This window comes from Poecilia reticulata, linkage group LG14, assembly GCF_000633615.1.
Source record: "Poecilia reticulata strain Guanapo linkage group LG14, Guppy_female_1.0+MT, whole genome shotgun sequence".
Taxonomy (NCBI): Eukaryota; Metazoa; Chordata; class Actinopteri; order Cyprinodontiformes; family Poeciliidae; genus Poecilia; species Poecilia reticulata.
In genome coordinates this window covers 9197458-9220844 of record NC_024344.1, presented here as the reverse complement: position 1 = coordinate 9220844, position 23387 = coordinate 9197458, and the positions used below count along the sequence as shown (strand labels likewise).

The following is a 23387-nucleotide window of genomic DNA, read 5'->3' as shown; positions in this document are numbered from 1 at the left end:
TAGCGAACCGTGACTAGGCAGCGGTCCACTACATCATGAAGATTGAGTCAGTATTTTCCAACAGGTATACTCAATAAACCATTAAAACATTTCCTTAGCAGTAAGAAACTTGAAACTGTTGACACAATTTGTTCTCTGATACTTTTTCTCTCGTTGGGGCTATTATAAGAAAAATGTTGGAAATTGGTTAACATTATCYGGACATTAACACCAAAAATTTGAGAATTAGAAAAATCCTCTTGTTTTTTTCCTTTCCTATTGATTGAAAATTGTTGGGTTTTTTTTTTTTTAATAAAACAGCTCTAGGATTTTCTTTCCTAGAAAAAAATCTATATTCATCCGCAAGTATCGTAACATCCAACTGTCACCTTGCTCACTCACTGCTTGCTTCGCCGGGAGAGTGATTAGGTCATCAGGCTTAGAGTGATTCCTTCAGATGTTAAGTGTCGAGGTTAAAAAGGTATCAAACTATTCAGAGCAGGGTACTTGGTGCACTTTATTTACTTTACAAATGCATGTAAGCTACAGTTTGTACTGTTTCAATTAAAAGAAACACTTCTTTGATTAATTTTGTCCAGCTGTCGACTTTAAGTCTGTGTCTATGTCCAGCCAGAGCCAGGTATTCTGTAGTTGGTGCTTTTAATCAGTTTTCAGTTAAATTAATTCAATCCAACTCTATAACAGTCACAAAATGTCACCAAAATCACTCTGTCCCTCTAAAATCTTTCAGAAAATGGCAAAAGTGTATTGAATTGTATCGCTTGCTGAATATTGCTATATATATATAATCGTATCGTGAGATTATTGTATCACTACAGCCCTACAGTGAATGTTCATATTTGCTCTGCCTTCTCATATTCTAAGGAAGTGTGCTTTACTGCCCACCTGGTCAATACTTTGGAAGTAACCTTAGCCGTGTTGCTTTACTTGCAGCTCGGTGTGTTGCTCTAGAGTCATTCTCTACCAAAACACAATGCACATCTATGATGCGTTTTTCTGCTGGCCAAGTCTTGTTCCTCCTAAGGGATTTGCTTCTAATTAGCCACTTTGTTCTGTTTATTACAGCCATTCATAACTCTGGTCTTGACACTTGACAGCATTTAGGTAGTGAGAAAATGCTGACTCAGAAGTGACCTAACTGTTGCCTTAACAACAAAACTGCACCTAATTTAAAAAGGTTAATTGAATGCCTTTGACATTAAAAACGGATTGAGATTAGTTGGAGGCATGAGACCCGATACTCCTTCGCTGTCCTCCTTATCATTCACAACAAGCTCTGTCACTTCCACCCCAACACTATTACCACTTGTCCAGGAATCTCCACTTTCACCAAGACAAGCTGCCCTTTAGCAAGGTACACATACTAATACACTTACTGCCACATAAGTGGCGCACGTGGAGGTAATATTGACTAAAGTGAGAACAAGCCGAGTGTCCCCAAGGAGCAATTTGTCCTTGATGCCAGGACGATAATAAGTATAATCTGTTTTCTACTCTCCGTCAGTGAGACGCGGTGTGTTGAATTTGCAAACCTAACTGAACGCGTCTGGAGGTTTCTCTCTTTAGGTTATAATAAGAACTCCTCTCTTGGTCTCTGGGGGTTAGGAGGCAGGAATCACAGTCGCTGTGTCAAGACGGGAGGCACGTTGGATCAGTTGGAGGATGCTCTGATCATCATCACTCTTCTTACTGAGCTGAGGAAAACAGGGCCACGGTTATGYAAGCTTGTCATCACGTCTCCAATAAAAATTTAATTTGGTGGCTATACCTCTTCCATTTCATATTCAGTGCAGAAGAAATTCCCACTGCTATGACGGGATTCTTGCCCCCCCGATTTCCACCATTCAGTAAGGCTCGTAATTGGCTTTTTGCAAAAGGAAGTGGATCACTTGCTCCGTATTGTTTTGTTGTTTCAAGCTGGATTTAGGTTTGGCATTTCTGTGCATTCACTGGCTAAACAAACGTTGAGCTGTTAGTGTCTAGGAGGTATTTGGCTTAACCCACTTGGCGAGGGACAAGCAAGATTACAGATCGGTTTACAGTCCACTACACTGGCATTTTACCTTTTTTTTCCCATTTGTGGGGGAATGGAGGCAAGTTCAACACTGTGAACTAAAGAAAGGAAATGAATATTTGAATGAACCTACCTTTAAATGCCAACGTACAAGTAAATGAAAAATATAATGCATTAAAACATATATGTGGCATAAAGCTTGAGCCGAAATCACATAAAATGCACGTAAAACATGAAGTAATAAAGCAGATTTTAGGTTTTATGGCGAAGCTGCCAGAAGTRATGTTTTCAGTCCTGATGCATATGCTGCCACCCGCTTTAGTGTCCAATTATCTGAGCGTTTAAATGGTTCAGACCAGGCCAGAAACTCTGAAATGTCTGTATGTCACAGCAAGTGTAAGAGTTTTTTGAATATTCAGTGTTTTTAACAAATGTTTATTATATTGATTGTCCACCAATGGTGATAAAAATCAGTTACTTTTATTTTGACCAGCTCTGAGCAGGTCAACTTGTGAAAAATCAGATATTTGTTTTCTCTTCTTGTTGCAAACTGATAGAGCAAAAAGAGAGTTATCCTATTATAAATGGATAAAAATATTTTTAATATATATAAAAAAAAAAAGTCCGGTGAAGGTTGGATGCACACTTTGAAACTGCTGCTACCTTCAAGGAMCATGCAGCACACTTTTACTGATTAATGCCTGATGTATTTAATTGTTGAATGAGTGCAAGTCTACAGAAATGGACCAAATTTGTCATAAAAGTTTTTTAAATTTTATTGAAGTAAAGGAAATCTGTTGTACATAAACGTATGTGAACAAGTACAAGTTGGCCTTTTAAAACGAGGCCAGAGTTCTTGTTGCAAAGTGATTTAATGTTGACGGATAAACTTTAATTGGAAAAACTAACTGCTAACATGAACATAAAGCCCTTAACACATTTTAAACGCGCTTCTTTTTAACAGTTTTGCAATAATCAGAATATTTTCTAAAACCACTTTCTCTGGATTAAAATTTAATAGGTTCCAGAGATGTATTGGGGTTTATAGCACTGACACAAAAATCAACAATAAAATTATTTGTTTTACTAACCACTGTGTACTCTGAAAGGCCAGAACATGGACGGTGATCTTCATCGGCTTTGGTGCAGCGTGGCATTGGAAAGTATCGGACTCTGGTATTCATGCGGTTATTACTCTGACACATCCTGTTCTCAGTAAGATGAGATTTACATGTCTGGGTCAGTCTAAATCAGAAATGAGATCTGCATTGAAGGAATAACAATTTCACAGCCAAGTAAAGTCACACTGTCACTACTGTTGACACTACGGCGAAGGTTTTGAAGACTTCCTTGGCAGATCAGTCCGAGAGAATACACAATATTAACATTTGTAACGCCAATCGAAAGTGATTGGTATTGCTTTAAAAATAGGGACACTTGCACTTTGCGCTTTGCTTTCAGGAAAATTTCCACCGACTGTGCCGGTTTCTGAAGACCTGCTCCTTTGTAGATTGAGGTTGGTCAACGACTGAACTGTTTTTGGCAAAACAACAGAAGAATATTTGGAGTCTGTTCCCAACCGAGTGCAGCCGATTTCAATTTGCAGTGATGTTTTCCTCTTGACAGCTTGTTACAGTTAGGGATTTAATGAAAGACTTGAAGTGTGTGATTGTTGCTCGATGCATTTTATTATGTTAATATTCTAATTCCTGTTTTTGTATTTAAAGCTGTTTCTCCTCGATGCGCTCCTGCCTCTCCTCTCCCTCAGCCTTCTTTTCTTCTCTTAATGATGATGTCATCGTGTTAGCATATCACTTCCCTTCCTTCCCCYTTTTTTTTTTTTCCTACCAGATGCAGTCTGTTCTCGTCATTTGGACTTTCCTCAGCGTAGCGTTGAGCTCCTACATTTCAGTCTTAGAGCATTTCTGCCTCGTGTAGGTAGCAGAGTGCATGGGTTGGTTATATTTGGACAAAAGACGTACACAAAGTCTGATTATAATTCCTGAATTCAGGTCAGTAGGAGGGAGACTTTTTTTTTTTTTTTTTTGTGATTGAGACCACTTAGTCTTCATGTAAGCTGTGTGGTATTTGTTCTAACCCCCAATTCTTGCATTGGTTAAGACATTTTTAAACTGATGCCAGAATATGTCAGAGGGTTCRGATATAAAATGGACTTGGACATCAAAAATGCACTTCTCCCTGATATTTTTGACTTTTCCTTTTCAAGTATTTAAAGTATTATATTGCAGTGGTTTTGGATGAGGTTTAGTGCTCGGTTCAGTACTGAATGTTTTATCTATAGTCCAAGCTTTTCTTCTAGTCATTGACTGGACAACATGCACGCATACACTAATACACATAAATTAGGTCTTTTATTTTCTTTTTTTATCATTTGTTCTCAGAGGAATGGTATATCTTACAAATAAAAGTAAATAAATTATACTCTGATCCATATTTGAGATCTCAGGATCATGACCAGCATTTTATTTTGTTTTGTAGATGATTTTATAAAAATCTACCATTCCAAGTTTCAGCTGGTGTAGCTGGCTAAACTATAAATGAAAATGTAATGCTTCGTATTGTTTTATGTTTGTGGAAAAAATACTTCAGAAAGATGACCCAAAATTTAAATATTTTTTAAATTTTGTTGTGCACTATATCATGGTTTTTTTTCAGGTAAAACAATGTCTAAATAATGTTATTACAGTAGAAAAGAATCTGGTTTGCAGCTGTTAAACAATTCATTAAGCTATTGTAAATGTAATTGAAACTAGAAACATTTAAACATAGTTCTGCAGGTAGACAAACCAAAGGCAAAATAAGAAACTGACTTTGTAATCTGTCCTTTGTATCATGGATTGTAAACGCAATAAGCACTAGGAGCATTCATCCCAGGGATTTCTTAATGAATGACGCTCCTCTCAACAACTCAGGATTTGTTCGTCTTTTTGAAATCTATCGTTCTGTTTGGAGGAAACTTAAGAACGATAACTTTGCTCTCATTGGTTCAGTTTTCCGTTTGTGGTCGTCTAGCCCCCATGTAGCATCCTCAATGAAATAGCTGACATGCTTGCTTATAAGTCTTGTTTATTTACCAACAACTTCCACACTAAAGATTGTTTATTGAAATTTTGTAGCGCTTTTATTTGGGTGGGGGGAGAAAAAGCTGATTTGCAGATTTATGACCATTCAGTTAACAATCTGGTATGGCTGCCATAAAAGTCATCAATAATTGGGCTCCAGTTGATTTCTACCTACTATAATTTCTTGGTGAAGGCTTCAACCTCACAGCATGGTGTGGCATTAGCATTTTCTCCTGTTGGTTTGGTACTACTGCAGTCAAAAGCATTTATGACCTGAAGAAAGTCCCACTCAGGTGCCCATTACCCAGCACAACGAAATGAGACCGTTGAGAAATTTGTGAGGAAACGTATTTGTTGGAGGAAACGAAAAGTTTCTCATTCAGAATGAGTTATGCAGCTATAGTCATGAATGGATTTTCACCAATACTGTTCATTTTTATCCCAGCAGATAAAAACGTTTTTAATCACTGAGGTGTATTATGGCTGTTGCCTTTTAAATAGTCTCATCTTCAGTGAAAGGAAAAAAAAACGTACTGCAGCCTTTTCTGCTGCCGTTTTCTAAGTCAGTGAAATATTACACTTTTTAGGGAACAAAAAAAATAAATACTACCGCGGTCTTGCCAAGTTCTTGAAGTCTGTTCAAAAAAATCTAATTTACAGAAGTTTAAGACTTAATTGCCCAGGATTTGGGCTTCCTGACATTAATCTGTTTCCGAGAGTCATTTGTTTACGCAAAGATTAATCAATTTAAATCGTTTTTATTCAATTCTATGGATCGGCTTCCAAAACAAATACATAAATCTAAGGGGAAGCTTTCAAATGTCAATAAAATAATTTGTGGTCCAAGTTAAACCAGGAGAATATTATCATTTAATTAAACAGTGGACTGTAATTTGGATTGAGAATGTGAAAAACACTTTACAAAATAAGAAACAAAAGTATATTCCTGAATTATGGTTAATTATTAAAGTTTCTAAGCATTTTGTGATTGAAGGCGGGTTGCGGCTAACTTGCGTTTTGTGTCCTCTTGGCAGGTGCTGTGTGCAGTCAGGTGGTGGTGCCTCAGAGAGTGAGTGCCGTGCTGGGAAAGAATGTGACTTTAGACTGCCGGGTGGAGGTTGGCACAAACCTGACTCTGACTCAGAGTTCCTGGGAGCGCCGCCTGCCTTCAGGCTCCGTAACCGTGGCGGTCTACAACCCCGAGCTTGGTACTTTCATCCCGCCGGAGTACATCAACCGCTTGCATTTCCGGTCACCGTCCTCTCGCGATGCCACCATCGTGCTGGAAAACGTGGGCTTCTCAGACGTGGGGATCTACACCTGTAAGGTGGCTACGTTTCCTCTGGGAAACACCCAGGCCTCCACCACCATCAGTGTGCTTGGTACGTATCGTATCGTAACATTAACATTGTTCTGTAGACTCCGTCACACGTGTCTGACACTCTTTATTAGCCGGTGCCGTATTGTTCCACATTCTATGAATAATTTAACAAATATAAACAGCAGCAGTTTGGGAAAGATTGCTTCGCCACCTCTGTTAATTCTTGACTTTAGGATTTCCATTTTAACCCAATTTAATTTGGGTTTTGGACGTCTCGTTCCAATCCCAAATATGTGATTAAGTTCCTAATGCATTTTTAAGTAGTTGGTATTGGAGTCGCTGACAAGCTCAACTCCTCATATCTGTAGTTGATGGAAAGTCATTTTTATGCCTGCTGCACCTTCAGTGAGCCCTGCAGTCAGCAGGTTTTACAAATCACAGGAAAATCTTCTTTTCTTTTCTGCACAGCTTCCAGAACTGCATCCCATGCCGTGCTCTTAACTTTTGTAGTTTCCTAGGGAACAGACAAAAGTTATGTCAAGACTTAGGCCAACTTTTAAACTGAATTTGCCTTAAGGACGCTCCAGTTCTCTAAAGAATAAAGATTGACGACTCAATGTGTAAATCTGAAAGGCTCCATTTGTTTTAAAAGATGATATTTCCATGTAAATGTAACCAGTTCAGTGATGCACAAAGTTGTTGGCTTTATGGTTCAGTATTTAAGACAAAGCGAATCAAATGTTTACAATCTCAGTTTGAATCGTCATGATCTCCGTGTGACTGAAACATTTCTGAATGTTTTTTACTGCAGGACGAGGCCACATAAATCTGATCAGAACTTTTCACAGTTGCTCTATAGAGAAAATTACGATCAGTGGACAAAGTGACAGAATGGCTCAAGAATTTACAAAATAACTGAGCGCCAAATTTCCACATTCCTCATGGAGTTACATCTGTACATGATGCCTGGCCAATCAGATTGACTCTCAAAGTGCTTGCACATTTTGAAGCACAGAAGAGCTGCGAGTTGACAAACGAGCAACAGAGGAGAAAAGAAACTAAGAGTTTCCTTTTATGCAGGAAGTGATAGATTTCTAAAAATCACAATGGATTAATGAGCCAACTAAATGCATTTAAAGTAAAATCAGTTTTTAAATGGTTTGCATGGACTAGTGTTGATGTCTTTATATAGCTTTCTTTTCAGAGCATATTTAGCAAGACATCTTTGGAGTAAGTCATCTACCTGTAAAACATTTTTTTCCCATAACTCCTTGCTGCTAAGGGAAAACCTTAAGAGCAAAGACAGAGGAACAGAAATCCTGCCGCTCAGGAAGCTCCAGTTTAGTCGGGGTCTACTACCGATCTGTGCATCAGAGTCATTTGTTCAGGTTGTGAGCAATAACAAGTTCAAGGGCTGTGTTTTCAATTTTGCTGAGGGGATTACCCATTTTTCATTTGGGCCAGAAGTTGTCACTGCACAGAGACGCTGCGTGCGCATCCACCCTGTGCGCTTTTTTACCAAACACATCATAAAGGGGGATGGAGACGCCTATTAAAGCTGTTATTGTTTTGTGTGGTGGAATGCATGAAGTATTGAAGTTGATAGTTCAGTAATGACGAAAGTTAAATAAACGGCATAATAAAGCCTTGATGCTGTTGGTAGAATTGGTTTTATTTAGCTTTTTCTCTGGCCGTGTGTTGAACAGTGGAGCCAAAGGTCTACGTTTCCGCCGGCTCGGCCGCTCTGATCGACGGGGGCAACGACACCGTGGTGGCCACCTGCATCGCCGAGCGAGCTCGGCCCCCTGCTGAGGTGTCTTGGGAGTCCAACCTTTTCGGCCAGTCAGAGGTGCAGCTGTTCGACGACGTCAACGGCACCACCAGCACACAGGTGCGCTACATCTGGCAGCCGACGCGCCACGTCCAGGGCCACGGTCTGACCTGCGTGGTCCGTCACCCGGCGCTGCAGAGCGACTTCAGGATCCCCTACGAGCTCAACGTGCAGTGTAGGTTTCCATACAATCGTCTGGATTAAGACGGATACTGATATTAATCTAAAACTGTCATTACTGGGTTAAGAAGAAGCTGCAATTCTGCGAGTACAGCAACAGCTTTGTTTTCCTTTTTTGCTTTCTGACTAAGCAGTTTTTCTCGTTTTATCCTCACTGTTAATATTGTCGGCATAATTTAAACTAGCAATTCATTAAGTCTAATATTTTGAATTTTTAGACACTTGCACACAAGGGCAAGATGACAACATTGTATAAAATGGAGCACCCAAACGGGGACTTTATGCTAATTTTGAATTGGAAAACCACAGCAATCTCAGCTCCAGAATCATCATTACAGCATATCAGAAATGGTTCTTATATTTTAAAATTGATATTGAAACCATGCCAATATATTTTGCTCAAAAACTGTGGAAATTATTGAACAAAGTTGTGTTTTAAACATGTTTTCCTCCCGCTGCAGTTGCTCCTGATATCTCCGTTGTGGGGTATGACGGGGACTGGTATGTGGGCCGAGAGAACGTTCAGATGACATGCAAAGCCAACGCCAACCCACCGGCTCATCACTTCAGATGGATCAGGTGTGTGTTTCTGTTTAAACTCAATAAGCTTTTTTTTTTTTCATTATTTTTCCTGGCCCAATGTAAGGAAATCTAAATCTTTCCATCTTGTAGCACAAGATTTGGTTGCACTTTGTGGCGTTTCTGCATATGCTCTCAACTCTGCTGACAGTTTCCTTCTATGCTCCTTTTAGTCCTGTATGTTTCATAAGCTTAACCTTAAACGCACAGCCTTTGTAGGATGTTGAGGTTGAGTAAATTGGTTCAAAATGACAGCCAACACAGGAAAGCATTCACTTACAAAGAGGAGAACATCAGCTGTCGCATCAATTCCTATCTAAAGGCTTTACTGAAGAGCTTTCTATAAAAGTGTAGCATAAAAAAACGTGTTTTAGTTTTCAGAAAATAAGTTTGAAATTTTGCATTAAACTCTAACCTGTTTACAATCATAAAGGAACACATTTGTGTCTATTCTGACATAAATATTACCAGTTTATCTGCAGCAGATAACTTTTGGGATAAAGATGAAACCCAGCCACACAATTATGCTAACGGTAGGTCAGAGTGAATTTAGTGATATTAATGTTGATTTTAAAGTGTTGGTATAGAATATTTAGAGTGAGCTTTGGTGGCTGTCCAGACTTATTCCTGTTTGTTTAGACTGGGAACCAGTATCTCATCTGTCCATTCTGCAGATAAGATGCTGGTTGCCACAAAACCACAGCAAAGTGGAAGGAAAACATTTTTAAAAATAACTATAAGTCCAGAAGTCTATGTGCGTTTACTCTATGCCTTCTTTTTCCAATATCTGTGAATAAAATCCGGGATCTCGACAGGACCTGAACAGACGGTGAGAGCAGAATGGATCGAAATCCAAATAGGAATCAATGTTCAGATGTAACTGCAGTAAAAACAGGATCTGAAGTGTATGCACTACTTTGTTCATCAAATAAAATCCCAGGAAGTTGTTTCTGGTTTTAATTTGATGTGAAAAACTTCAAGTTGCCTGTCCTTTTGTGAATGGCCTCCTGAATGAGGCTCATGCTGCTGCTTCGAATTCTTACTATAGCGTGATACAAATTTCCTGGTGGAGTGTAGATGAAAGCAGTGCTTAGGCTCAAAGTAACTTGCGTCTCCCTAAAAGTGAGCTCACTGTGTCTGACAACAAACAGAGCCTGGTCTCTATTCTTGGCAGGCCTCTGCTTACTGCAGGGAGGTGCCTCCAAATGCATAAAACCGATATGAAACTTCTCTTAAATGGTTTTTGCGTGTCTTGTCTTCTCGTGGTGCCCTGGGCAACATCCCTCGTGACTCGTATTAAAACCTGCCACTGCCTCAAAGCAAATTAAAGCTGCAGTACGTAGCAGCTTCTATTAAAAAAATAAGTTTTAACATGTTGAAATTATCCCCATGTCGTGACGGTATAATATGAGACAGATAATCTGTGAAAAGAACAATATCCTCCACCTCCACCCTGTGCTGTCTGAAGAAATGCACCGCTCCCTGTCACAAACAATCGGATCCAGGAGGACTGTCTCAGCGCTGTCAATCACCCTCGTGAACTCGCTTCTCAATCTGCTAACGGCGGAGAAAGAACTCATCCTTACAGGAAAACTGTTTACGTCGGTGGCTACGCTAACTAGCCTGAGCATTTGTGACACTGACGCTGCTGATGGAGAGAAGCTGTAGCGTAACAGAGGTGGGGTGTGAGCAACATGCACATTGCCATGATCAACAGCGCTAAGACTGTTGATCATGCCACCAGTCTTAGCGGTTGACATGATCAACCGCTAAGACTGTTAGCGATCTTAGCGGTTGACCGCTAACAGGTGGGGTGGGGTGTGAGCAGCATGCACATTGCCATGATCGACAGCACCAAGACTCTCCTCCTGGGAGAAGACAGAGGAGCTCCACTTTATTTTATTTTTTTCAGATTGTTTCATTATTCTACAGTCACAACATAGTGACAGTTTCAACGGATAAGTAAAAATATATATATTTTTCATAAAAGTTGCACACTGCAGTTTTTACAAGCTACAGAAACCTATAAAACTCTTCTTCAGATTAAGATCAGCTTTGATTACTAGTTTCTGCTGGTGATTTGTTTTTCGCCTCATCTCTGATGCTCTTCCCTTCTGTGTGCGTTTTGCAGATTGGACAGTGAAATGCCAGACGGCGTGGAAACGAGGAACAGCACGTTGCTTTTCCTGCGTCCCCTTCATCGGAATGACTCTGGCGTTTACAGGTGCGAGGTTGCCAACAACATTAACCTCCGCAGTCGAGATGTGCGCATCCTCATACAAGGTGAGCCGAGTTTATAGACAGGAACACAGCTGACTCCCAGGAAGCTCTGTGCATGCGTGTTCGTCATTGAGGGCATGACACTGACCTTGTCCTTCGAGCTGAAATGTGACACTGTGCCACTCTGAAGCTTTGTGTACCAACTGAGCGTATGAAGCAATCTGTGATACTGTGTGCTGGAAATTATCTCAGATTTGGACCTAGCTGCATGCAGATTAGCCGTGATTAGCATGAGGCCTCCAGATGTTCAAACAGGGAGTCCCTAGGTCAAACAGCTGGCATTACTTAATTCCTCTTAAAGACCACAGTGCACTGCTTTTCTGCTCTGTCCTGTTGACTTGATGCTGAGGTATGTCGTATCTCTGATGTGCATTGTGAGCATGCTCCTCTGGCCTCTCCAAGTCTCTCTCGCCTGTGGAAACTCTCGTCTTGAATGAATCTCAAAGCTGTGATTATGTTTTTTTTTCCTTTTTAAGTTCCTTTCCTTCTTGTGTTTCTTTTATTTCTGCATGTGTCATGCAAGTAAGAAGCAAAAGCCTGCAGCCTCACTGTGAGATGATGTCCCAGATTCATAAAACATTAACTAGTCCTTTTCAACTCCTATTTATTATTTATCATCCATATTTCATTTTCCTTTGAGAGGACCTGTACGTGCGTGTTTTGTGTGTGCACGTGTCGGTGTTCCCTTCGCTGTATGTGTCGTTGTGGGTTTGCTCGTCTCGTTGTAGAGTTTACACTCTTGAAGACAACAAACCTCTGGGTTCATGTTTCAGGTCTCTAAGCTGGGAGTCTTTGCCTCACATTTGGCCCTGCACTGAAGTTACAGTATCAAAGTGATTTTTTATTTTTTTTTCCATTACTTTAGCTGCTTGTGATTATAGCCTTTGGGTTGCCTGTCTGTGGGTATAACCACTAACCCACTTTCCATAAGGAGGGTTTTCTCCGGTGTGGGGAAAGTATACACACAAAATAGGGGTTTGAAAATGATTACATATGTGCGCTCATGATTAGATATCCAGGTGCAAGGGATGACACATACTAGTCCTTTTAAATGTAGTAAAAGTTGTTTTTTTTTAAATAACGTTTTTTTTGGGGGGGGGGTTGTAATACTCCTTTGTGTAACAGTTTTAAAATCTTTAAATTTCTCTAGTTTGTGACTCTTTGTCTCATAGTACCTCTAACCTGGAGCCAATGGTGCTAGAGGGAGAGCAGCATTAATATAATGTTGTTAGAAAGGAACGTCGAATAAAGAGAATAACAGTTTGGTTTGCTTTTCTCTGCAGACGTAGCCAGAATTTGGCCAGTGATCAGTCAACTCATTTCCAGCTTGACTGGATCTGACTAGTGGCCAGCCGGTCAAAAAAACGTAAAAATCCCCCAAAAGGTTTGAGGGGTCAACACAACGCATTTATTAATAACACTCTTCAGTGTGAATGTTGTTACTGAGTGAAGACTCAAACTCATGTTCAGAGTCTCTAAGGTTGCATGTAGGAAATTGGACTGGAAGTGTAATTGTGTAAATTTAAAGCGGAACACTGCAATAATGGTGTTAATTATGATCAACCTATTTTTGCTTTTGACTCTATTCTTTTCCATCATAAAAATAGAACCACTCTTTTTTTATCTTAAGCATCTCGACCTTTTTGTGCCTGAAGTTTAATCTCTGCATAATTGTAAATTTGTGTTAACGGTCCAGGAAAACATTGGACGCCGGCAGGCAGCCGGTTGTGGTTGCGGCGTCACACACTTTGATATTGCAAAGCATATTGCCATTCACTGTACTGTGCAGCTCGAGTAGGAAGCTATTTAAAACTGAACAGCATTTTCTATTTTCTGCTGTTCATTCAGAGCTAAACTTTAGCGAGCGCTGGTCATTTCGCTCCTTCATCATTTCATGCTTTTGCAGTTTTAGCAGTTCTGCTCCCGTAAAGGAGCAGTCTACCATAGGACATAGATCCATACTTACCTAGGGGATGTTTTGTTGAATTGGCAAAAAAGCAATCTGAGCCACAGTCGACTTCAGGGGATATTAGAAAAGGCTGAATGTATTACAGTCTTTCTTTGGAGGGTTCGACCTCTGTTACGGGACATGCTGGGTTTAGAAATATTACCAATGTTTTAGAACCATCTACAAAGGGAATGCTGTACTAAACATGCTAATTGTATCACTTTTGAAATAATCTTTAGGCTGTGCAGTGGCAGAGAGGTTAGTATGTCATCTTGCGCAAGACATTCCTGTGTTTGGATCCCGTTTCTGTTCTCTCTGCGGTTTCTCTCCTGGTACTCTAGCTTTCTTCTTACAGTTCAAAACCACGGATAGATATCTGTCGATGTAAATAGCTGGTTGTCAAGGCGACCTGCAGCACAGCACACCAAATGATTTAACTGAAACTTTCAAGATTTATGGTTAAATGGTGTTATCAAACATTAGCTGTGACCTTCTTCCAGCAGCTGCTAGCGGCAGCAGCAGCATGTTCAGTACTTCCATGGAGATGCCAGGAGTTTTTGATTAACTGCTTAAGTAAGAGAAAGTGTTTTAGGAGAGAGCAATTTCTTTCCTCTGTAGCTTTTTAATGCCTTTTAGTGAATAGTCAGGCTGTGAAGAGCCTGAAATCAAAGCAATAGGATGTTTTATAGCTCATACTATTGTTTTAGAGGATGCAGGATTTATACGGGGAAAGTGCTCAAGCCGTCGTATAAATAACATTCCCGCCTGCTGACAGTTCAGCAACAGATGACGAGGAATTTCCAGAGACGACCGACACAGAAAATATGGCTTTAAAATGTGAATGTTTTTATTTGCGTGCTGAGCATCCACTTAATGGCCCTAAAGTTGACTGAGCTCTATATTGCAGGAAAAAGGAAATGGTGCTAGTCCCCCCCAACCCCTTTATTTTATTTTATTTGTTTTTGTACAAAAATCACATCCAAGCTCATTCATTCATTTTTTGCCTGACAGCATAAAATGTTCTTTAAGACAACACATTTTAAAAACCATTAATTGTGAATTGTCTACTGCTGAAATATTGTTGGAAGACAAAAGTTGTAACTCAAAACTGAACCGTGGATTTTGTGAACCTTTCCACTCATGTAGAGAAAAATATGTCCTTCAAACAGACCAAGGAGAAAGACGATGCGGCAGCCACTGCTGGCATTTCAGGGTGTTGATGTTTTTAATTTTAGTGATGAAAATAACTTGACTTTTCCATTATAAACTTTTTTTTTTTTTAAGTACTTCTGAAAGGTTCCTGAATATAAACCCAAACTTTGCTGTGCTCAGTTCAATCTTCCTATTATTATCTGCTAAAGTCGGATTGGGGGCGATGCCGTTGTTCACCAAAACGCCTCATGGCAAGATATACATTTACATCCGGTGGCAGACTGCTTCTTTTTGGTACAAAATAACCAAAACGGAAATGTAGGAAATGGTGAAGGAGCAACATGACCAGCAATTCTTGTTCAGCTCGCTATTGAACATCCATTTCTTATTCTAAATGGTAGCTTTTTTTGGTTTTCTACAAATTCGTATATAAAAAAAATTTTTTTTTTAAATGCACTGAAAATGAAAATGCCTCGATCTGAGTCTAGTTCATACAGTAACAACTTCCACACTGAAGAGAGGCATTACTGCAGTCTGGTAGTACTTCAGTATGGTGCGATCAGTAATTTGAAAAATCGATCAGTTGATACTGGCTGGTTGAGATAAAAGTTATTTTCAACACGGATTTACTAATTTATTTTGTTTTTTTACAACAACTTCATCTTCTCAAAGTCAATGAACTAGATTTTAAGTTAAGCCCAGAAAACAAAGCTTAAGACAGAAGTACATCGTTTGGTGTCTCGTTGTTCCCAAACTCTAGATTTTACTCCTGACTTTCTTGCAGCTTTAGAAACCCGTGGCCACTATAAGTATATAGACCTTAGATTAGTTGATTATCTGTCCCTTCTTAGTGAAATGCTGATGTAGATGCCATTGACATTTTCTGCTTCTGTCTGTTCATCTCTCCCCTTTCGCCCTCCATCCCCCTCTCACCCTGTTCCCCTCCATTAGATCCTCCCACCATGCCTTCCACCATTACCGCTCCTGTCCTAACCGGCTCTTCCTCCTCCACCTTTGTGGTCGATAAGGGCCACGTCCTCCTGAGCTCCCCCACACTTGAAGCCCTGCCCGAAAGTAATCTTGGTTCCATAGTGGGTGGGGCCGTGGGCGGGGCCTTGTCCCTGCTTCTGGTGTTGTCTGTGGTCGGCGTGTGTTACCTACGGAAACCGCAGACTTTTCACGGCAGCTACTACGCCAAACAGAACCACGGCACTGCTGATCTGCAGAAGGCTGCCGGGCAACACGAGCTGCGGCCCACGAAGGCCGGCGGCGGCGCTAGCACCCGGGATCATGACCGGGAGGAGTGGGGCGACCGTGAGCTCAAACACGAACGAGACCAGCATCCCTATAACGAGTACAACGGAGAAAAGTATCCCGTTAACGGCTACACGAGGGCCATGAGGGAGAGCGGCCGCCTCAACAAGCAACAGACTCCCCGTCAGGAACACGCACAGTTTTCTAGTCCACAGCGGCCCAGGTGTGCCAAACACCCTCACCCACCTAAACGGCAGGGAAACGGCTCCCCCTACCTGTCGGATGACTGCTACGACAGCGGGGCCGACGGCGATTACGTGTCGCACACAGACGGTTCGCTCATCTCGCGTAGAGAGTGGTACGTTTGATAAGCTGGATGGTTCTGCAGGAGCAGAAATGCAACAAAGGTTTTGTTTATGAAGAAAACACCTTATTGTACGTGTACACACACCTCAGTTCTACTTCTCTGCAGCTGGTTTGTTTTCAACTCTTTGGGACTGGATGGTTTGGACGTGGAAACACTGGGAACTCTTCAGTCAGTGTAACATCTTGGTACCTTTATCTGTATAGAAATGAAGTGTGTGCTGTTGCTGCCTTACTACATGGACTGCCACAGTTGATTTAGCATGAATAATGTCTTTTGAGTTGAAGCCCTGGTGGCTCCAGATAGGTGGCTGCAACAACGATCAAATTGTTTCAAGCTTTTTCCAGCTGATCATTTCATGCCAACTTTACTAGACTCTGTTGGTTAAAAATGACTCATTTGTTTTGTTAAAATTATCCCAAGAAAACGAGTTGCTTGCAAAGTTCTGTAGCTTCTTGTAAATACATTACTTTTAAGTTTCATCTTAATGTTTTGCAAAGATGCTTGATTGAGATTGAAGTTCATCATCAGTGAAACCTTGTAGATAGCTGAACAGGCATTGCTAAAATGTTTCATTTGGTTTAAAATCATTTGGCTGCTGTGAAATTTTTAGTTACGAAATGTTTACTCAAATTAGGTTGTCATGTCATGTATGTTGTTTATGATATGAGTATTTATGGAGGAGATTCAGAATTTTGCATGGCTGGCCAACCATTTGGTATCTCTTTCTGAGCTGAGCGGGTCGGTTGAGCCGATGTGGAACATGCCTAACTTGTGTTAGCTTTGTTGTGTTTGCACCTGTTTACAAAACCACTAATATTTTCCCTCTGTTTTAAACCATGAAGGTAAACTTACAAGATTTAAGCAAATAATTTCCTGCACTGGAAGTTCGTTATGCACTAGATTTGTCTCCGTTAACGAATCTGATGGCTTTTGAACTTTAACAGCAATGAAGTGTATTGCACTGCCTGTCCCACAAAACTCAATGACTCATTACACTAATTAGTTTTCATTTGGTCTGCTCTTATGTAAATCATGAGGTAAAAATGTAGGACATAACATGGCAGTAAATGAACTTAAAGAACATTCATCCTGAACTGATGCAGGACAACTTTTGTTTTTAGTTTATCATTAATCCGATGCCATAAAACGAAATAGCAGGGAAATTACTTCCATGGTATTTTTAGCTTTTTCTGGGAAAAGTTCCAGGTTAGTTATCCTCATCAGTTAGCCAAGCATGTTCACAGTATCCTGCCGCCTTTTTATATAATGATGGCTCTGTTTAAGAGTTTGGTCGCTGGCATCAAAAGCGTGCTATCAGCAGGGTATTGTTTGAAGCAGGCAACTGCAAGGCAACCACCACACGCTGGCCTCCTCATCAAAAACTGCTTTGTTGCATAATTAATTTAGATTTTTCACATTTCGTTTTTCTTTTTTTTTTGTCGTAACACTTTTCCACACAAACCACCAACAGTTTTCTTTTCTCCTGTCTGAGCAATTTTACATCATGTGTTGCAGATACAAGCAGAGGCAGTAATAGATAGTAGTTGTTCTCTAACATTCATTCATTCATTCATAGAGCAGAAAAACTTAAACAATGTAGATGCATCAGGTCTGTTTCTCACCTGATTATCGGCACTTTTACTCTTTCACTGCACAGAGACGGAAAATAGTCAGTTGCACTCGTAAAACGGAAACTACAAAAAAAATATAACGCTTGAAAATAACACTTTGTTTTTTGTACATTTACTTGCCAGTTTATACTCTTGAACATAAGTACTGTGACTTATTTTATTTTATTTTTGTACTTGTCAGTGTTATTGAGCTTCACAGCTCCAGTAGTTCAGGTCTCAAACATTCACAAATTAATGTGATGTAAAGTTTTTGTACGCAGAAGAAAAAACAAAAACAGTATCCTGGTACTTGTACCCATTTACTTGACCACATGGAGGAAATCCAAGTATTTTTGTTTTCATGTACACTAATTGTGAATAAATGCCAACTTTATTAGTATGATCACACCACGCGAGCTGCCAGATGCCGACTCTGTCGAACTTGTATTTAGAAGTAGGGAAGCATTGCCTCACATAAATAACAGTATCATCAGCGTATATAGATAAAATGTATCACTGTTGTGTACAGGGTAGACTAAAATAGAAGAGATGCTTTATTATCAGAGTAACAGTTGTTAAAATGGGGAAAAAGTGTATTACAAATTACTTGTCTGGTTGTGAATCTTGTGCAGTGACTAGGCTGCTGAGAACGAGAAAACGACCACTTACTGTTGTCAGCAAAGTAGTAGTATTACAATTTATAGAAAGAAGGTGCACACTTTCATAATACCAGAAAAAAACTTGATCTCTGCTTATAAAAAAAAAATTGAGGTAAAAATTTCCATTAAGTTTGCTGCTGCTATGTTAAATCTATTTAAAATGTTTGTTTTTTTCATTGATTTTTGATAAATCAGTCCTCATGTTTCACAATTGTCCAGCTAAACTAAGAAATGTACGCTGTAAAGACGATTTCAGCTGCTGGGTTAAACGGCCACTTCTTCTCCCTATTGGATTCGTATTGCATACATGTGGAAAACAGGAAGCACGGCACTCTGAACCCTACTTGTGCTCGCTCCCATGCACTAAGGAGGAGATTCCTTTAATCGATACGTTTTCAGCTCGGCTCCTCGGTTTCCAGCTCCACGCCTGGATCGATGAAGTTCTTTTGTAACCGAAGTTTTGTATCCAGATCATCAGTAACCTCACCTAAGTTGAGAAATACAACTAGTGCCTTAGATACTTTTTTTTTTTTTTTGGTTTGGTTGTTTGTTGCTTATGATGGATGTGGCGTATTTTCTCTGAATTGTATTTGATTTTGATTTCACTTAGTGCCAGGAGGAATTCTTAGTGCCATATTCACCCAGACAGAGGATGTTGGTTGTATATTTGCAAACCTAGAGGCATTAAAAAAAAACACTCAGTGAAAGCTTTGAATGAATTTTCCTGTGAAATGAGAGATCTGTAAAGGGGGTTGGTTTATGTAATGTCACCATTGTTTAAAAAAAAAAAATCTTCAGTGTCACATTAATTTTTAAAAAAAGCTTTCTTTTTTGTATATACTGCAGAAAATGTAAGATTGTGGGAAGAAAAAAACGTCAGTGAAAGCAGTGGAGCATTATTTTGTCAATCCTTTTGAGAAACTATTGTTCAATAAAGCACCTTAGCACCTGTGAGTTTCTTCTTCTTCTCTCTGGAGCGTTTTCAGCTTGCCATTACTCAGACTGCTCAGACTCAGCCTCTTTGTTCATCTATAAATGACATCATCTCAAGCTCCCCAACGCATACTGCTGCATAACTCCCCCACCCCAGCCCCACCCCCTCCAAAAAAGAAAAAGGAAAAATCCAGCGTGTGTATTTGGGACGCTCCACATGATGTAATTCGGAAGCCTTTTTTTTTTTTCTTCTTCTTCCTCCTCCTCTGACTTCATCTACTTCATCTCATCTTTGTTTCTATTTAGACTGAGGATTCGTAGTTTTTCCTGTACTGCTGAGCTGTTGGTCTCTGGCGGTATTTCTGTGGTCAGTTGAGACCCTCCAAACGCTCGCCCCTCTCCCCTCCATCAGTCCCCTGCTCGCTTCGTCTCAGGACAGGGAGGCCTTCGCTCTGCTCCTCTCCTCCGCCCCGCTGTCTTTCTCCCGACGTCTGCCAGCTGGTAAAATTAAACGCTGAGTGTTTCCGACTGGCCCAAAGTCCCCACTCTCCAGCCCATTGACTGTCCCCATGGCAACAAGCTCATCTGGAGCTGCTGATGGAGGCTGTTGTCCATACCTGGCCACAGAAAGCGGTGGGAGAGGGGCCTGCCGTGGAGCTCAGAGGTTAAATGGGGGGGACAAAAACTGGAGAGAATTAGCTGCTCGTCGTGAAAATCTTCCATTTATCCCCTCGACCCCGCCGCTCGGAGGGTAGAAACCACACCGCTGTGTGACCTTGACTCTTCTAAGGTCACGCTTCAAAAGTCTTCATTTCAGCCGACCTGTCCGGCCGCGGAAGGGTTTCCGTCTCGGCCGCGGCGGTCGTCACTCTGACCTCAAAGTAGGGCAGGCTCACACTCGGTCTGAAAATAAAATGCCGGAGCAGCTCGGTAGCTGTAATGATGTCAGCCGGCGACGCTCTGAGTTTGTTTTGAGACACTTGTGTAGAAGATCAGCAGATTTGCTTTTCGCCTGCGACACAACAGTTTCCAAGGATACTTTTCACGACACACAAAGGGACTAAGCGAACGTCTCAGCCGGCACAGAGGGATGCAGCGCTGACAAGAGCGCGTGTGAGGGAGAGACTTTGATATCATCCCCCCCCCCCAGCACCCTGAAAGAGGTGGGCGCAAATACGAACCCATTATTAAAACTTTCCACCCCTACCTCCAGCCTCTGTCCCCCGCCAGGTCAGGCCTGCTCATCGTAGGAGAAATAAAAACATGTTTACTCTTGCTTAGGCCTCTTTGGTTAATTCATAAGTCTGCTTCGCCGACCCTCCCCGAGCAACACTGTGCACTTCTGTTGGCCTCAGTGCTGCTGCTGCAGCTTCGTTTTTCCTGTTGTTGCTGGAGAGGCATGCAAAGGACAGAAGGGAGCCAAATCCCAGTGTGGGCACAGTTGATCCACCAGTGATCCAAACCGCTCTTTGGGTGGATGGTGTTTAAAGCAAAACTGCTTGTAAAAAGTTAAACTGTTGTGACTTTTAAACAAAGACTTCATAAACTGTAAATAGACTTCAGGGAAGAGCGGGTCTATGTATGTGAAGGTGCATCTTTAAAATGAATACACACTGAATTACAGGAATTGGTTTTTGATTGCTAACTCAAATTGTAGTTGGGTTCTATGAGATCTGAATATTTCATAAGATCAATAAATCAAACTAAATGTAGAGGCCTAATGTGCTGTTGCTTTCTCAGATTTTATTTTTTTAGCCTACTTCGTGTTGCCAGTCAGGTGGGCTCTAGATTATGGTTTCTTGGTAATTGGGCCTGATAAAATAATTTTAAAAGAAAATTGCTACCTTTCTATCATTTTGGATAGATTATTTAATTGCAAATATTTTTGGATTTACTCAAATTGCCTTTGATATTAAAATCTGTGACAGAAAAAATACTTTTTTGTTTTAATTCTGACTGAACTTTGATTCACAATCCCCCTCAAGCCTGTGGTTATCAGTGTCTTGTCCACATTTTTATCTTCCACTAAACTTCCCCTTAACGTTTCCTCGATGCAGCCCTCTGTGAACAGCCAGCTTCTTTTTTATAATTTGACATCCCAGTAGACGATGTCTGTCTGTCAGCTGGACGACTGTCACTTCACCTGTAGGAAGTGTTTAAATCACTTACGTTTCTTAGAAACGGAATTGTGGGTTTTGTTTTGTTTGTAGCTAAAATGAACAACTGAAATGCATCATTCCATTAGTAATGACTTTATTATATTATCCTAATTTATTGAGGCCCTTTTTTTCTCTAAGCATGGCGACTTCAACCCAGTTGTGTCCTTCCTCTCTCTCTCTCTCTAAAAGTCAGTCTTAATGCCTGTGGACAGGCAATAAAGCGGACACCTTGATAAGCTACATTCTTAAAGTCAATTCGATCAACTCAAGAGGCCCTTTTTGTTGTAGTTCACCAGCCAGCAAAGGTAATGAAAAGCTTATTAGCTGTTACAGGACAGCATGAACGCAAAGGAGGGGGAAAAAAGTGACTTTCAGTGCAACTATTCAATCTGCATGGTAATTAAACTGTTATTTAAAATTCTCATCTCAGCACGTTATTGATTTTGCCCCCACCTTAGCGACCAAACTAAGTGGAATTGACCATTCCACGTTTTGTCTCCTTCTGTCCTTGTTTGTCCTCCACTTCTTCCAGTGGCCTACATTCACAGGCTTTGGGCCAATCGCATCTTATTTGAGCAAAGCCTTCATCTGCGTCTCTTTTAATACATCTTAATCGTGATTAATCCTAATCCCCTCAGTGGACAACATGCAGCATATGCAGACATATGGTCTAACAAAGCTAATTCGTCCCACAATGGAAAAGCACCCAAAACACCAATGGGGCCAAGAGAGGTTGGACAGAGAGGTACCGACTGTCCAAATCAAAATGAATTTGATTTAAACATGAGCAGCAGACACTGCTTCACACATGGTGAAGAGCGGTGAAACAATTTAAGCCAAAAGTAATAAAATCTACTTCTCAGCATCTTGAATGCTCGGCGGCAGGTTTTAGTCTGCAAGTTGTATTGAAAAGATTTTTAAAAAGTAATGTTTTGGGTCTTTTTTTTTTCTTTTTTTTTGTCTTTAGCTGCAGTAACTGAGTCGGGCTGTCGTTTTCAGAAGACAGGTGTATAATTTTGTTCAATTAAGTGAGTAGTAAGTGATTTTAAGTGTTAAACTGTGACAACGTGCACTTATTGAATCGCTGCTAAGTATATGCAAAAAGCGTGCAAATAAATTTATATTCCATTGCAGTAATTGGATCTTGCATATCTAAAAGTATTTATGAATCCAGTCTTTAATGCTCATACATGTATTAAGTGGGTAAAATCCCACATTGAGGAGGACTAGTTATTAACAAAACCAGTTTGATCCATCAGAGAAAGATGTTTTTGACTATTCCCAACATCATCCAGAGTCTTGGGTCGTCTTTTATGCCCCGATCACTTCAGTTCATCATAAAGGTTTTCTGTAGAAGTTTGTAAAAGACATTGACATTCATGAAATAATTCTGTGTCTATTTACCTGTGTGTTTTAGATAATTATCCTCCTGAAATATCCTGTTATTTACCCATTTTCAGGTTCAAAATATTTACAATGTTCTCGTATTTCTAGGAGTCAATGATGCCATGTACGCTAACAAAGTTAGCATCACAAATCTTTCAATATACCCTTTTTTTTTTTACATTTTCATGGTTTGTTTCCCACCAAACACACCTTAAGTGTTGCTGAAAACTTGAAAACTCATCTTTCATCAACTAAAGCACGCAGTTCCTCTTAAAGTCCCACTAGGATTTAACCTTCATATTTATGTCTTTTTTTTCTGACACCTCTACAGTCGGCATGTAGATGATGAATTTAAATCATTTTGTAAAAAACAATCTCTTTTGAAAATGAGATTTATTCTGTAGAAATAAAGGAAAAATCATAAATAAATAAAAATACATAGTTGAGGACCCCAACCCGAGTCTTTTTTTTTTTTTTTTTTGCTTCAGCTCACCATCCTGCTCACTGAGTGGCGGCAGGATAAATATGGCTCCCCATCCAATTTAATGGCCAGTGACAAAAATATATGTTTCATTCCTTATTATACCCCAAAGAAATAAAGTAAGGGTTTCCAAATTAGAAGTTCCTAAAA

At 40.3% G+C, this 23387-nt stretch overlaps 1 protein-coding gene across 1 annotated transcript in view; it reads left to right on the top strand.

The window, feature by feature from the left end:
- The window catches only part of nectin3b (nectin cell adhesion molecule 3b), a 34819-nt gene that overhangs the window by 3120 nt on the left and 8312 nt on the right, over positions 1-23387 (top strand). The window contains exons 2-5 of the mRNA XM_008427558.2: positions 6132-6479; positions 8125-8424; positions 8891-9008; positions 11140-11291. Of these exons, the coding sequence (XP_008425780.2) occupies positions 6132-6479; positions 8125-8424; positions 8891-9008; positions 11140-11291 (918 nt within the window). The remainder of the gene's footprint in view (positions 1-6131; positions 6480-8124; positions 8425-8890; positions 9009-11139; positions 11292-23387) is intronic.